At 35.1% G+C, this 17,100-nt stretch overlaps 1 protein-coding gene across 6 annotated transcripts in view; it reads right to left on the minus strand.

Annotated features, from left to right (window-relative positions):
* LOC137204532 (uncharacterized) overlaps positions 1-17,100 on the minus strand; it is a 285,170-nt gene that overhangs the window by 48,547 nt on the left and 219,523 nt on the right. For all 6 annotated transcript variants that reach the window (XR_010933679.1, XR_010933678.1, XR_010933677.1 and 3 more), the window contains one exon: positions 2,465-2,553. Coding sequence is in view for 1 of the 6 variants with exons in the window: in XM_067702070.1 (XP_067558171.1) it covers positions 2,465-2,553 (89 nt within the window). In the remaining 5 variants the exon portion in view is untranslated. The remainder of the gene's footprint in view (positions 1-2,464; positions 2,554-17,100) is intronic.

Consider the following 17,100-nt stretch of genomic DNA (forward strand, 5'->3'; position numbering starts at 1 on the left):
CACTAAAAAACCTTAATCACATACATAAAAATGTGAAGGTGACTATTTTTATAGCACTAACACTCAGTTCTTTGAACTACTCTTGACTTTGTGCCAAATATCGCATAGTTATCTGTTACTGAAAGAATTTTATTGATTCATCAGTTAATAGATTAAGTTATTCTTCATTTTTGTTGAAAGTTGAGTGTAAAACTACCTGACTGGTATATGACGTTACCCAAAGACACCACCGTTTCATAGTGTCCTTTTATTTGATATCCTTGAAGTATGTACCCCCCTGGATGTGCCTTTCTTTTGTAAAGGAAAAGTGGGCGAGCACAAAAAGGAAGGAGGTAGTAAGGGGAGGACAGGAAGGAGAGCGGGGTTCCCACTTCCATCATGACCTTTAATTGGTCCTCAGGCAGAAGAAAGAGTTTAAGTGGAACTAGAGACCTAGAAATGTATTGTCTTAAACCTATGTCTCCTACTACTTACTAAGTTTTTCGCATATACCTAGGTTATCCCAATTTAAGGGTCACTGTTCTAGGCTACCATTTAATTCTGCTGTGACGGCCTGACTCCCACTATTCTGAGCTGATACAGCTCAGGTAGAATAATGTCCTCTCTGACGATACAGTTGTCCACCCTTATCCTCAGCGGATATGTTCCGAGACCCCCAGGGGATGCCTGAAACCCTGAATAATATTGAACCCTATATATACTTAGTTTTTTCCTATACCTATGATAAAGTTTAATTTATAAATTAGGCACAATAAAAGATTAACAACAACTAATAATAAATTAGAACAATTATAATAATATGCTGTAATAAAAGTTATATGAATGTGGTCTTTCTGTCTCAAAATATCTTGTATAAATTTAATGCCTTTTCTGTCTTAACTAAGCTCTCACCATGCCTAACAGTGGTAACTTTTGCAGTTTAAGGTGTGACAGCAAAACTAGAATGAATTTCTTTTTCTTTCTTCACAATAGCATGGATAGAAGATTCATTCTTACCATAGATCTTAGCAACCTCAGCATATGACTTTTTTCCTTTCCTTATTAAGTCGAGAACGTTCACCTTTTCACTTAAGGGAAGCACTTTACCGCTTCGCTTTGGCATATCCATATTGCCAGCATCACCACTCTCGCGCTTTGGGGTTGTTACTAAGTAAATTAAGGGTGACTTGAACACAGCACTGCAATATCGTGACAGTGGAGTTGATAACTGAGACAGCTACTAGGTAACTAATGGGCAGTATACGCTGGACAAAGGGATGAGTCACGTCCTGGGCAGGATGCAGTGGGATGGCACAGATTTCATCATGCTACTCAGAATGGTGCACAATTTAAAACCTATGAATTGTTTATTCCTAGAATTTTCCATTTAGTATTTTCAGACCATGGTTGATCCATGGTTTGATCTGCAGGTAACTGAGATGACAGAAAGCAAAATCACAGATAAGGGGAGACTTCTGTAATGGAAATTGCACCAGTCTGAAATATTCCACAGTAATAATATGCAAGTACTTCCTGTTGGGCCAGTAATTGAACCATCACCGAGCATTAATGCACTTATCTGACAGCACATCTTCCCACCTGGAGCCTGGCTGGTCACAAGCCAAGTCAAGGACAGTTGTGTTTTCCAAAAGATATTATAGTCATTTGAACCAGAATAAGATATCTAATTAATATGAGAACTATAATTTATTGAAAAATCTTCATGATTGTGCAATTAAGTATATTATTTCTAGTTTTCACGGCAATCTAACCTGGTGAGATAGGTATTGTTTTATCTCCATCTGCTAATGAGAAATATGAGGTTGAAAGCTGTTGAGTGACTTGCCCAAGGTCATATGGCACCAGGGCCACATAAAGAGCACAGGTAACAACGTTCACTTCAAATAGTAACCATAACAATAGTAATAGCAAGTAACCTTTATTGTGCACTATCTACAGCATTCCAGCTTATGAACGTCAAGGATGGAGTACCAAAAGGCCGTGTACTTTGAATCATATTGGTAGCAAGGACATAACACTAGAAAACCTCTTGCTTAAAATCATACACCTTGAGGAACTTGGCTGTTTGAAATCATATCAAAACTATAGGTTAAAATCAAGCCAGCTTTAACTTGGAACATATCAGAATGCCAGGTATGTTAAAGTAGTCCTGCTTGAATCTAGGAGCCACTCAGAATTGTCTCCTATTTTTGATAGAGTTCTTCAAGATCTTATGTGCTTGTCTAGAATGGTATATAAGATCTTTTCAGGTTTTGTTTGGATAGGTTGTGTTTCTGAACACAGATATTCCTTGCTTCACAATTTTAATAAAATTGTATTTTAGAATCATACTACACTCTGGACCAAACATCGTTCTGAGCATTTTAGATGCCAATAATTTAATCCTCATAACAATCCCATGGACCATTTTGATCTCCATCTTACATTTGAGGCAATTGAGGCACAGAGAGATTAATAAACTTACTTGAGGCCACACAGGAAATTGTAGAGCTAAGATTCAACCCAAGCAGTCTGAATCCAGAGCCCATACTCTTATTCAGCGTCATACAGCACCTACAAAATAAAAAATTTTAATTCATAACTATACTAGAAAAATAGAAAGGAAACCTTTTACTGACTAGAAACCATGGGAAATAACTGAACTATGAAATGTAAACAGGAGCAGAGGAACATTAGGCAGATAATGGGGTCAGAAGCTGGAGGGGGGTGAATAGAGAGGAGACAGAAGCAGGGGTAACTCTTGGGGTAATTAATTGGGTACAGTAGCAAGATATTCTAGGAGGTCAAACTCCTGGTACATTACTTCTTGGCTGTTCAGGATGTCTTCATCCTAGAGGCATCAGTATGTGGGAGCTTGGCTTTGAGAAATGAGGCAGGACTCCAAGTGGCTGGCAAGACCTAGAAGTATGTGTCCTCACACCCAGAAGACCAGCTGCTGATGCACTCTGTCCCATCTTCTTTTATTTTTTTTTCTTTTTTGGCCACACCTCATGGCTTGTGGGATCTTAGTTCCCTGATCAGGGATTGAACCTGCACCCTCAGCAGTGAATGCACAGAGTCCTAACCACTGGACAGCCAGGGAATTCCCACATTCTGCTTCTAGGACATCTCTTCAAACAGGCTGCTGCACAAATTCCAGCACCTCATCACAACACTTAACCCTCTTTGGGTTGTGCAAAGCACATACAACAGACAATATAATCAGAAATTTCAGCCACAAAATTGAGTGCACAATCAAGAATCACCAAAAATTTAAAAATACAAAGAAAGGGAGCCCATGAATTTGAGTAACCAAATAAATTATACCTGAAAACTCAGAATGATACAAGTAAACACTTAATCTATTAAAAAACAATTAAACATATCATTAAATTAAAAATCTGACCACAGAAATTAAAATTCAAGAGAGTCAGTGCTGGTAGATGAAACAAAACTGGTTGTGTGTCAGTAACTGTTAAAGATAATTTAATGATAGATATGTGGGTTTCATTGTATTTTTTTTTCTATTTCAATATGTTTGAAATTTCCCATGGTAAGAGACTAAAGATCATATCTTAAAAAAGCTAAATAAAAGAATCAACATGATGAAAGATCAAGCCAAATGATTCTTATAGGACATACCACAAAAGATAAAGAAATTGAAAATATGCAAGCAAAATTAAATGACATGAAAGGTAGATCTAGAAGTTGTGACATCAATGTATAGAAATTACAGAAGAGTGATAGGTCACAAATGCAAAGATGTAATAAACATGAACTGTAGGTTGAAGGAGATACCAAGTTAGATGATGATAGATAGATAGATAGATAGATAGATAGATAGATAAACTACCAGCAACACCAAAAATACCTTATGTAGACATCACAGAGAGAAACTTCTGACTACCTGAGTCAAATGGCAGAGGCAGAATTCAAAGGTAGGTCAAATTTAAAAAGTATTCTTCCCACTGCACTACAGGAAAAGCTAGGTTTGTGTTTGTATTTCCTCATTATAAGGCTATTGTATGAATTTATTCTAAAACATTGGTCCTCAACTTGGGGAAAGTACCACAAAAATCTGGAAGTAAAAGAGATTAAAGTAATTTGAAGTTCAAGAATGTGAAATACTAAAATTTCTATGAAAAGCAAAAAATTGCCCAGATTTAAGTTCTTTGTATTATGTTTTTTGTGATGATTCTGAGTTTTTAAAGTAAAGCATATGCTATTTTTGGCATTTTTAACACAAATATCTTCTTCACACCTGTTTTTCTGGTTATGCATATTCTTTTCTCAGTTATGCATAGTCTTATTTTCTATATTTTTGTGGGTCTCTTTCACATAGATATAACCCAAAGAATTCTGTTCAAATATATTATTTTCTAAAATGAGTTTTATTTCCTCATTCACATACATTATGATTGAAACATTGCTTTAGCTTAACTAGATGATGCATATACTGTTAGAGACCATGGGTATTTTGTTTGTTTGTTTGTTTGTTTTTCATTTTTCAATGACAAGTGTCCAGAGATAGTGCCTGATTATTTTTGATTGCAATAGATTCTAACTCTAGGCTTTCTCTTGTCTGCCTTGCCATCCAGGCCAAGGGGTTAATTATCAACTGATATATACAAAATATCTAAAATGCTCAGAACAACGTTTGGTCCAAGCATAACAGGAATCATTAAGACATCTTATCATTTCATAGTGGTCATTCCCCCTCAAATTCTTTCTCTTATATGTAAAGGTTTTTGTATATCAGTTTTTCATAGGACAGGGAATAAATAGTAATTTTCTTAACATTTTGAGTACTATTTTTTTTTTTTTTTGCGGTTCGCGGGCCTCTCACTGTTGTGGCCTCTACCGTTGTGGAGCACAGGCTCCGGACGTGCAGGCCCAGCGGCCATGGCTCACGGGCCCAGCCGCTCCGCAGCATGTGGGATCTTCCCGGACCGGGGCACGAACCCGTGTCCCCTGCATCGGCAGGCGGACTCTCAAACACTGCGCCACCAGGGAAGCCCTTGAGTACTATTATTAATGATTTGTCAGAAAGGTAAATATATGTAAGTTTAAAATCTTATTATAGTCTTGATCTCTCCTAGAATGGGACTATCCTTACCCCTGGAAAAAGAATCTAAAGAAATAAAAAGCAATGTGTCATCTGTTGAGGCAAAACTATCACATAAGAAGAGAAGGTGATGGAGCAAGGAAGAGGGAACGAAAATAAAATTAAAATCCTCCCTTAGAATGAGTCTGAAAGTAAAGTTATTAATGAGAGATATTTAAAGGGAAAGTTAGACTTTTGAATGCATTTATCATAAAATGAGTGCTTAGAAAATAGATAAATATAGATTTATTCAAGAAGTCTAGAGAAAGAGCAGGGAAAAACCTAAAGAAAGAAGAAATGATGTTACTATGGAAAAGCAGAAACTCAGAAAATGTAAACAAAGAAACTGTAGAAAAGACCAACAATTAAAATCTGGTTTTTAAAACGGCTAATAATATGGTGAATATTTTACATGATTGATAAAGTGAAAAAAAAGACATAAATAAATAACATAAATAGGAAGTAACTATAGTTCCAATGCAACTTAAAAATAATTCATGAATGTTATTAATGATTTTCGTCCCATACATTTAAATAATTAGATAAAATGCATAATTTATAGAAGAATTGCCAATAATTTTGTTGAAATTGAAAAAAGAAAGACAATAACAACTAAACCTTGACACAATTAAAGCAATTATTTTAGTATTCTAGAGGGTTCCAAACTCTCCCTCCAAGTAGGGGCTGGGAAATTTTATGTAAGTTTCATAAAACCTTCAAGGAACAGGTAACCTGTACTATGTGTAGCCTGTAAAAGAAATGAAAATTGCCAACTGATTCTGTTAGATTAATATATATTGATACCAGAGCCAAACAAATACAGTAAAAGAAAGGTCAATTATATAAACAAACTTCATTGTGAATTTTGAGGTGAAAATTTAAATGAAGTACTAAGAAATTAAATCTAACATTTATTAAGGAATATCCTAGTAGGTTGAAAGAGCAAAGTTATATGATCAACTTAATACTGTTAAAAGAAAATTTAAGAGAATATCTTTATGACCTTAAGATAAAGAAGAATTTCACTATGGATTAATTGAGATATGTTAATTTTAAAAGATTCTTCAGTCAGAAAAAGAACACCCATGAAAGAAGTTTTTAAAAATCTACAATTTGGAATAGATATTTATAACTGTGATATCTAATAAATGATAATTATGCAGAAATAATAACTCCTATAAATATAGCAAACCCATGCAACGTATTGGAATAGAAGCTGAAATCTAATAAACATTGTGGAAAGAATGCTAGTAAAAAGGGATATTCAAATTTGAAAAACACACTTCAGATTAACAAAATTTACATCTATTGTTAGTAATATCAAGTGTTGGCTAGGATTGGGAGCCTAGTGGAAGTGTAAATGCTATATCATTCTGAAAAGTATTTTGACAATATTAAATAAGTTGAAAATCTAGAGACTATGTTACATATGCGGTCAAAGAAACATGTATGAAAATGTTCATAGCATCATGAGTAGTAGCAAAAAAATGAAAACATTGGATGGATAAATTGTGAAACATCTTGCAGTAGATGTGGTACACCAGGGAAAATGAATGAACTACAGCTGTACATATCAACTTGATTAAATCTTGAATACAACATGAAGTGAAGAAAGGGCATTACTGAAGGATGAATACAGTATGATACTATTTATGAAAAATCTGAAAATATGCCAAGCAACTCTGGATTATTGTGTTGCAATAGTGTAAAAATACATGAGAATGATAACCAAATTTAGGTTGATGATTATCTCTGGGGAGGCAAAGAAGGAGGAAAAAACTGCCGTAAAATGTAAGAGAGGCAGTCAAAAAACATCAATTGTATTTGTAATGAGCTATTTCTTTAAAAAAAATTAGAAGTTGAAGCAAATATGGCAAACTTTCAGAACTTGGTAGAGCTTGGTAGCTGGGTCTTGGTTGCAGACACTTGTTATGGTAAAGTCTTACTTTGTTGTATTTGAAATATGTCATGATAACCAAGGTAAATGCATTTGAAACATAGAAACTGGAAACCATTTTTTTAAAAAATGGGTTTGGGTAAGGGCTGTAAATTGAAGTTGGATTAAAATATTTAACTTTCTACTCTAAAAATCCGGGACCCTCATTTGTAGGAAAGCATGTCCCTATCTTAACCTCAATCTTCTGGCCAGAAGTTTAGGCCTGTTTCCCTGACTTTCTGAATTTTTCCAAATGGGATCTTTCAACAGCGATGATTTAGAGGTCTTATGGTAGCAGAGTCTTTAAACAATGTGATCACTAAGAGGTAAAACTGAAAAGTCAGAAGAAAAAGATTTCATGGGATTCAAAAAGAAGTTTGGATATATATTAAGGAAGAAACAAGACATAAATATACCTTCTATGTGATTGGGGGGAATATTTGTATTTCTTTTTTTAGCTGTTTCTGGAGAAGGCTTTTAAAAGACCTCTTTATAGTCTCTTTTGAGCATTTTGTTTTCTTCTTTTCTGGGCATGGTTAACAAATTAAAGAGCTTATTTCCTCTCCACAGCTGTGTGTCATTGCCTTAGGGACTATTATGGGAACAAATTCTAAAGAAGTTCATTCTGCTGTCTAGCAGAAAGAGCTCTTAACATAAACAAGCTTGCAAACTCCCCGAGGACTGAGCAGATGTCTGTGATCATTCCTGCTGGCTACTCTGTCCTGCCGGCTGACCAGTGTGCATTCCCTGATAGCAGACCCCTGACCTATGAAGTAATGTTGCCCTGAAGATACTGGATGCAAAGACAGGTCTGTAGTAAATTCAGTGAATTTGCTTCTTTATGTGATCCTTAAGTGGTCATGGCTACAACATCCAGGAGTAACCAATGATTGTTCAAATAGACTATATTTTAATCTTACAGATATTTGTTAACTTGTACCATTCTCTTGACAATGAGAAACTCTAAAACTAAGGCCCTTTAGCAAGCCAGTATTTTCCAGTAGGGAAAAAAAATGCATATTTTAAAGTTCTGAATTCTTAAGTAGATAAAATGAGCATGATTTCACTGAAGATCCATCCATGAAATGAGAATTTTGTAAAGATTTTTCGAAGTTAACAATATGATGATGAAGCTGTTGCTGGTTTCCTGTAATGTACTAAAGTAACAAGTTTGACTTCAAATATTTAAATCATTTTGTTTGCTTAGACAACCTCACCTTATCAGAAAAGAATTTACTTAACAAGTTTTATTTGCAGAATTGAGCAGGTGAGATTTTGGGAAATGGGATGAGGGTAGGGGTAATATAACTTTCTAGAATGTTAGCTATCTCCTTCAAAGACAAAGGGAATAATTGTGGGTAGTTCAATGTATCTGAGATGGTTCCAACTTGCTGAAAATGAACTTGATTGTGTATAAAAGTAATAAATCAGACTCCTTCTAACTGCCTTTGGATAATAAAAGGATGTTGGTAAATGGCTTTGGAATATGGTGATCTCAAACTGAGATCTCAGAGTCTTGGACTTTCAGAGTTGGAAGAGTTTTTCATATCAGTATGGAACTGTGGTTCAGGCAGGTTAATGGACTTGGATGATGCCACACATCACAATGGTCTAGATATCTTTTTTTTTAAAAAGGCTTTTTTTTAGAGCAGTGTTAGATTCGCAGCAAAAGTGAGAGGGAGGTATAGAGACTTCCCCTTTACTCTCTGCCCCCGCACATACATAGCCTCCTCCATTATCAACATCTCCCACCAGAGTGGTACATTCATTAAAATTGATCAACATACACTGACACTTCATAATCACCCAAAGCTCATAGTTTATCTTAGGGTTCATTCTTGGTGTTGTACATTCTATGGGTTTAAACTAATCATAGTTTTCAGTGCTCCACAAATCCTCTGTGCTCCCTTCATCCTTCCCTTCCCCCAACCTCAGGTAACTACTCATCTTTTTCTTGTCTCTATAATTTTGCCCTTTCCAGAATGCCATATAGTTGGAATCATACAGTACGTAGCCTTTTCAGATTGGCTTCTTTCACTTAGTCTTTCCATGGCTTGATAGCATAAAGAGTTAAATATTTCATTGCCGGGACTACCACAGTTTATTTAACCATTTACCTACTGAAGGACATCTTGGTTGCTTCCACGTTTTGGAAATTATGAATAAAGCTACTATAAACATCCATGTGTAGGTTTTAGTGTGGATGTAAATTTTAAACTCTGGGTAAATGCCAAAGAGTGCAATTGTTGGCTCATACAGTAAGAGTATGTTTAGTTTTGTAAAAAAATGCCAAACTGTCTTCCAAAGCATCTGTACCATTTTGCATTCCTACCAGCAATAAATGAGAGTTTCTGTTGCTCCACATCCTCTCCAGTATGTGGTGTTAGTGTTCTGATTTTGGCCATTGTACTGGATGTGGAGTGGTGTCTTGATGTTTTAATTTGCATTTCCCTGATGACATAGGATGTGGAGCATTTTTTCCTATGCCTATTTGCCATCTGTGTATTTTCCTTGGTGAGGTGTCTGTCTTTGGCCCATTTTAGAATCAGGTTGGTTGTTTTCTTATTGTTGAGTTTTAAGTGTTCTTTGTACATTTTGGATAACAGTCCTTTACCAGATGTGTCTTTTGCAAATATTTTCTCCCAGTCTGCGGCTTATCTTTTCATTCTCTTTACATTGTCTTGTGCAGAGAAGAAATTTTTAATTTTAATGAAGTCCAGTTTATCAATTATTTCTTTCATGGATATGCCTTTGGTGTTGAATCTAAAATGAGTCATCACCATACCCGGGATCATCTAGGTTTTCTCCTGTGTTATTTTCTAGGGGGTTAGTTTTATGTTTTATATTTATGTCTATGATCCATTTGGAGTTCATTTTTGTGAAGGGTATAAGGTCTCTGTCTAGATTCTTGTTTTTTCTTTTGCATGTGGATGTCCAGTTGTTCCAGCACCACTTGTTGAAAAGACTACCTTTGCTCTATTGCATTGCCTCTGTTCCTTTGTCAAAGATCAGTTAACTATATTTATGTGCGTCTATTTCTGAGTTCTCTTTTCTATTACATCGACCTATTTGCCTATTATTTCTCCAAACCACACTGTCTTGCTTACTATAGCTTTATAGTAAGCATTGAAATTGAGTAGTGTCAATCCTCCACCTGTTTTCTTCTTCAGTACTGTGTTGACTATTTTGAGTCTTTTGCCTTTCCATATAAACTTAAAATCAGTTTTCCAATATCCACAGAACAACTTGCTGGAATTTTGATTGGGGTTGCAATGAATCTATAGATTAAATTGGGAAGAACTGACCATTTGACAATATTTAGTCTTCCAAGCTGTGAACATGGACTATCTCTCCATTCATTTAGTTCTTCTTTGATTTTGTTCATCAGAGATTTGTAGTTTTTCTCATATGGATTTTGCACATATTTTGTTAGCCTTATACCTAGGTATTTAATTTTAGGGGTGCTAGTGTAAATGTTATTGTGTTTTTAATTTCAAATTCTACTTGATCATGACTGTTATGTAGGAACACAATTTACTTTTGTATATTAATCTTGGATCCTGCAGCCTTGCTATAATCATGTATTAGTTCCTGGAGTTTAGATAACATTTGAAAAAAATACTTAATCACATGTTTAGTTTAGCTTAATTTTCTAAAGATGCTTAATTTTAATAAACATCTGAACATATTGTTTTAAAACGTATATTTAGCAAACACCCATTTATGAATCAGTCTTGACAAAAAGAATGAAAAAAATCAAACTTGAATCTGACCAAGACTCTAGGTCTTACTAATAATTTATAAGAAATTTAAGGGAAAACAGAATATGTTAGATGACATCATGGGCATGTATTAGAAAATTCCAGGGAGGGAAACTCTACTGGGTAAAAGATCTTGTTTCTTTAACACACACACCAATGTTATGAGGGAAACCTTAAATTAAAAGAAATTTAACAGACATATCACTCTAACATGGAACTTATTTATAAAAAGTTGTGTGTTTGGATGTAAAATAAACAAAGAAATGAGAACACTGATTCTTTATGGCAATTAAGTAACTATTATTAACATATTTTAGGTGTAATAATGGTATTATGGATTTTTTAGACAGTTACTGTCTTTAAGAAATACAAACGAAAATACTTTTAGATAAAATGATAGATGTCTGAGATTTACTTCAAAACAATCAGGCTAGCGTGGGGTAGAGAGTACATATGGTGACAACTGTTGAGAGTAAGTAATAGGTTCACTGAGTTCCATAAACTATTCTCTCCACATATGTGTATGCTTGAAAATTTACATGACAAAAATAGAAAAATTCATTGAACACTAACTAAACTAGAATTGCCATGAAGACCAGAATTATGTCTTATCTTAATTATCCTTGCATCCCTAGAACGTGTCTCAATAATTACTTGCATATTTCATAATATTTGATAATTTATGCGTGAATCTGAGGTCTTATATGCAGGAAAATGCCTTCATGAGGCCTCTGAGAGGTGTTTACTATATCTTCACAAGACATGGCAGAAAAAGGCTCTAAAAATAAATTCAGTCTACTTAATGTGTTAATTTCTTTTATGTCCTGATCATGCCTTGATTTAAATGATCTTTTCAATCTGAGGCTGTGAATAATATACTGACTCTTAAAGAAGTCTCCTAAAAACTCTTCTAGTTATTCTGAGAGGTACTTTATTTAAACTTCCAAAATTTTAGTAAGTTAATTGAATAAACTTTTGTTCAGAAATTCAATATCAAAGATGTTATGCTCTGTGCTGGTGGTAAAACAAATAAATCTTTGCTCTTCAAGAAGCTAAGCTCAATGATATAGATGAGAATATTACCCTCTGTTCAGAAAACTACCCAAACATTTTAGGGGTCCTGTGCTCATGATGAGGTATTGGGGACTTGATTTTTTTCCGTCTCATCTTACTGCCTTAAAACAGTTATTGCAGCTGAAACTATAGTGGAATTATTTTTTACCTGAATCAGCTACTGTGTTCAGATCACATTATCCCAAGCTATATTACCTGATATATATGAAGAAAGGGTTTCATTATTGATGGCATCCAGGCTTTGGCTGTGGTGTGTTCCTTAATATCTCACCTGGCTTGATAAGCATAGTTAGTTCCTATATTAAATGGCTTATCCTATTCAAAGATAGGCCGAAATAGTGCTAGATATACATTATCATTGTTTGGTTTTGGTGTGTGTGATTTTGTCGGCTTTTTTGCCACTGCCTTAGGTAGAAATCTATTCTAAATTAAGATAGAGTTCTGACTAGCCATTTGGAAAATGGTTTCTGTTTTCCAAAGGTTAATTCAGATTTTTATTGCAATATTATTATCATTTCCACTTTTTACTCTATAATCCAGATTTTAAGATTACATTTACAAAATCAGAGGTTATCCTTGAACTATTAAAGAGGGAAAAAAATCCCAAACCCAAGAATGTGGTTATAACTTGGTCTAACCTCCAACCTACACACAAGACAAAATTTTATTAGTGTACGGTTTGTACTGTATGCTCTTATATTTCAGCCTGTCATGCTCTAAAAATGTGCTTTTTTTACTTGGATAAGTAATAAAAGTCACCCAATGGCTAAGTTGTTTTATGTCCAACTTCCACTGTGTGGCTGTACGACTTTGCGGAATGATTGATCATTGCCAAACAAGGGCAGAAGTTTACCAACTGTATGTCCTTTAGCAGGGTGTTTGGTGTTTGGGCTCTGTCTCCCACTGAGAATTTTATCCTTACATGTGGTGTGTCTATTTTTTTATTTTACAAGTCCAAGTAACAATTTTATTCTAGTCTACAGAACAGTTTTTTTTTTCTTTTACGTACTTTTGGTGGTTTTAGCAGTATTCCTTTTGAGCAGCCTTTTAATGAACCCACAAAAAGTTATATTAAAAATAAAATATACACAATAAAACAATAAGCATCTAGATGTTCAGAGCTAAGCAGAGGTGATCTGATTGTGTCTATCACTGAGTAGTTCACCTACTTAAGAATTCACCAGCCGATGTCAGTTTTTCTACTTCGAATTCCCATGTAACTTGCCCAAATCAGAGAGTCCTAAACATACACACACAAAATAAACCCTCTTTTAAAGCCACATCAGGACAAAAATTCAATTAGAAAGCTTAAATGTGTTATCAAATTGACAAGTGCATTAATGAAGTTTATTACTAGAAAATAGGCACTATCTTTCCATGTCTATTTTAAACTTCCTAGAAATACAAATTCCTTTGAAAGAACTAAAGGACAATATCTTAGGGTATGTAAAGAATAGGCAGGGGGCTTCCCTGGTGGCGCAGTGGTTGAGAGTCCGCCTGCCGATGCAGGGGACACGGATTCATGCCCCGGTCCAGGAGGATCCCACATGCCGCGGAGCGGCTGGGCCTGTGAGCCATGGCCGCTGAGCCTGAGCGTCTGGGGCCTGTGCTCTGCAATGGGAGAGGCCACAACACTGAGAGGCCCGCGTACCGCAAAAAAAAAAAAAATAGGCAGGACCTCATATGCATCTGACTAAACACCATCCAATCTTCTCAGGAGCTGCCATGAGAGAGGGAATTCTAACTACAGACTGTCATCCTGGAATCTTCTTTTCCATGAACACTTTATTATGCAAGTGCAAGGCCTGTGTATGTCAGTTGCTGAGTCGAGTGTGAGGCATACAAAGATGGACATCTTCTCCAGTGCCAGTGTTAGGCACCTCTGACAAGAGCAGAGCAGTCTGCTGGGCATCCAAACCTCTCAGGTCTACCCCTCCACTTCTACTTATGTTGGAAATAAATTTTGATCCTTGTTTAGGATAAGTTTATGCTTTTAAGGACTTTTTTCTAGCAAATAGATAGACATGTTTTTTAAAATAATGTTAAACTTCACTTTTTAAACTTGCCTTTCTACTTATAAAATTCTAGGATTTTGGAAAAAGGTTTCAGTGGGGGATTTTCTAGCTCCAGTGGTAGGCTTAAGAGAAAGTAAAAACTATGTCACATAAGGGAATGCATAATTGTGAACAAAAACTGAATAAGTACTTAATCATGATGACAAAGTTTACTAATATAAATTACGAAGCTGACTATTTAATTAACAATGTAGTATTCAAAATTTAAAGACAGAAGGTAGCAAACTGTGACATAAATGAAACCTTATAGTAACTGGCAGGTCTTAGACTAATGTTAGCTTAACTAGCGGTAGATAGTCTTTGGCCAATCATACTGATACACAGGAAAAAAAGGCATCAGGGCTCTGCCTTAGCAGCCTCATTGCCTGGAATCAATTCATTGCCATTAAGAACACCATGAATGTTCTAATGATCTATGGCCAGTGAAAATCCAACAGTCCTCTGGGGCTGTTAATGCAGATAATCTTGACTCTGCTAATCCTTGCACCATAACTGACTGACTCTGTATGTCTCTTTCCATGAGAGAGAATCTGAATGGGTCAAGCTTACAGAAAGCTGCTTTCAGGTCAGATCCATATTCTGAGTTGACTCAATGGTCCCAGGAAGACAGAGTTACATGGGTCAAATCTTGGTAAACTGTGAGTCTATGGTAGTATAAGACTATACTACCACTGGTGGTGTACAGGCATGTCTGGACTTCTATGACTTTTTAGAAGAATGTAGTATACCCTTACAGAGAAGACGCTGTAGGGGTATGGACTGTCTGGTACAAAAAAATATTTTATTATATAGCTACCCATAAATGCCATCATTATATATTTGCTGATAAAATCTACTATATTTCAATATATTTAAAGATTATATAATAAGCATTTGTTATTCAGAATCAAAATTCTTACCACTTGCCCTTTCAGCAAGTAGAGCATAATAGATGATTATTTATTCACTTATTTAACAGATATTTCTTGAGTATATACTACATGGCAGACACTGCTAGATATGGAGAACACAAGGGAGAAAATATAGACATAAAGCTATGGGTCTTGTGGTGGTTATAGAGGTGCAAATTGACTAATTTAATTGTGTTAGGCAGGCTGTGATAGAGGAAACAGGAATACTCTTCGGTCACATAGGACAGGAATTTATCTGTAACCTGTACAATCTGGGAGGGCTACCTAAAGATAATTACACATGGACCAAACCACAAAAATTAGAATATGGGAGAGGAAAAAATGCAGAATAATGTCCAAGTTCTTTCCTTGAGGGACCAGATGATCGACGGTGTCTTTCACTAGAAAGGAAAAAAAAAAATAGGAGAAAAAGCAAGATTGGGATGAAAAACATGCATTTAGTTCTGCACATGTTGAGTTTGAAGTACTTCAGGAATCTCTAAATGGAGAGGAGCAGTAGCTGGATGGATATACGGTTCTGAATGTAAAGAGATCTATGCTGGAAATGAAGCTCTGGGATTCATCAGCTTATAAAAGATACTTGAAATCATGGGAGTGAATAAGATCACCCAGAGACATTGGGTAGAATGAGAAAAGAAAAGATGAAAAGGCAAAATCTCAAGGAACATCCTTATGCAAGGGGAAAAGCAAGAAGGAAAACACAGAGACTGGCCAGAGAAGAGACGTCATAGGAAAATTAAGGGTTTTGACAAGAGCTGTTGAATAATAGAAGTAGAAGCCATATTACAGTGACTTGAGGTGTGATTAGACAATGACGGTCAGTATGAACAGACATTTAAAAAATGTATTTGGTTGTCAAAGTGAGGAAAGACAGGGTTATAACTAGGGGAAGAGGTAGAGATTAAGAAAGATCGTAAAAATGGAAGAGGCTTGTACACATTTAAAACACTGATGAAAAAATCCAGTAGAGAGAGAGGAACTTTACATAGAGAGGAGGTAGACAGTAGAGCAAAATCCCTGAAAGCAGGGGGTGGTTGGGGGCAAGACAAGAAAAAAAGCAGTAAGTTTCAGAAAGAAGCAGAAGCAACTTTGTCATTGTAAAGAAAAGAAGAGAAAGAAAAGAAAAAGACAACAAGATGGTTTGTAAATGCAGATACATATGTAATTTGTGTGTGTGTGTGTGTGTGTGGCCTCACCACGCGGCTTGCAAGATCTTAGTTCCCCGACCAGGAATCAAACCCCGGCCCCCTGCAGTGGAAGTGTGAAGTCTTAACCACTGGACTGCCAGGGAAGTCCCATATGTAATTTTAATAGTGGCAAGTTCTCATCTTACTGGCAATTTGTTTTAGTATGTTTAAAAATCTACCCATAACCAAGTCTTTACGTGGTTGTCATTTATAAATCTTGTTTTACGCTAACATTTTTATCTAACATAACTCATGTAGTTAAATGAATTTTCTTTTTCTGGATAGTTTTTAGAATTTAGCATATTTAAACATTAATTTAAAATATAAAATACACAGGTATACAACACTTTGTATGACATAATCAGTTTCACTTTTACTTCTATCTTACATAATTTCTACCTTTGTACGGTACCCTTAGTTTTGCATAAGGATTTCCCTCTGGTGGATGGAAAATAAATTTAAATTTGAAATTTTAGCTCCAGATTTTAGATTTAGTTGGCAATCTGTATAAATAGTTTGAGAAATGTAGCTTAAGCTGTATTACTAGCTTAAGAAATAAAATAATCAGAAATTCTGGCGAAAATGTTTGCAAAACGATGTTTACTGAATCATTGTTCATAAAATAATACATACCAAAAAATTGTGTACAATCTGTAATTCAAACACTCAGAGTGGATGTGTATATTATGACTAACAAAACACATACCCATTTAGAATGTTATTCACAAAGGTTTTAAATAATATAGATAAATGCTTACATGACAATGATTGATAAACAAAACAGTATACAAAATTGCACAGATAATGTTTTTATTATGTTAGTATAAACATGCATTGAGGAAGTATACAAGATTATTTGATAAGTTGTTATCTGTTTTGATTCTTACTTTGTTTTTTCTACTTACTTGTATTTTCTAAAATGGAAATGTAGAAGTTTTATAAGCAGAAAAATTAACATTATATTTTGAGAAATATATTCTTGGATTGTCCTGTTTTGAGAAACATGTGTTTAGATTGTTTCTAATAAGTAAACTTTTAGATGATATTCACACCTTGAAACAAATCTGTTTCAT

This window comes from Pseudorca crassidens, chromosome 13 (genome assembly GCF_039906515.1).
Source record: "Pseudorca crassidens isolate mPseCra1 chromosome 13, mPseCra1.hap1, whole genome shotgun sequence".
In the NCBI taxonomy this organism is placed as follows: domain Eukaryota; kingdom Metazoa; phylum Chordata; class Mammalia; order Artiodactyla; family Delphinidae; genus Pseudorca; species Pseudorca crassidens.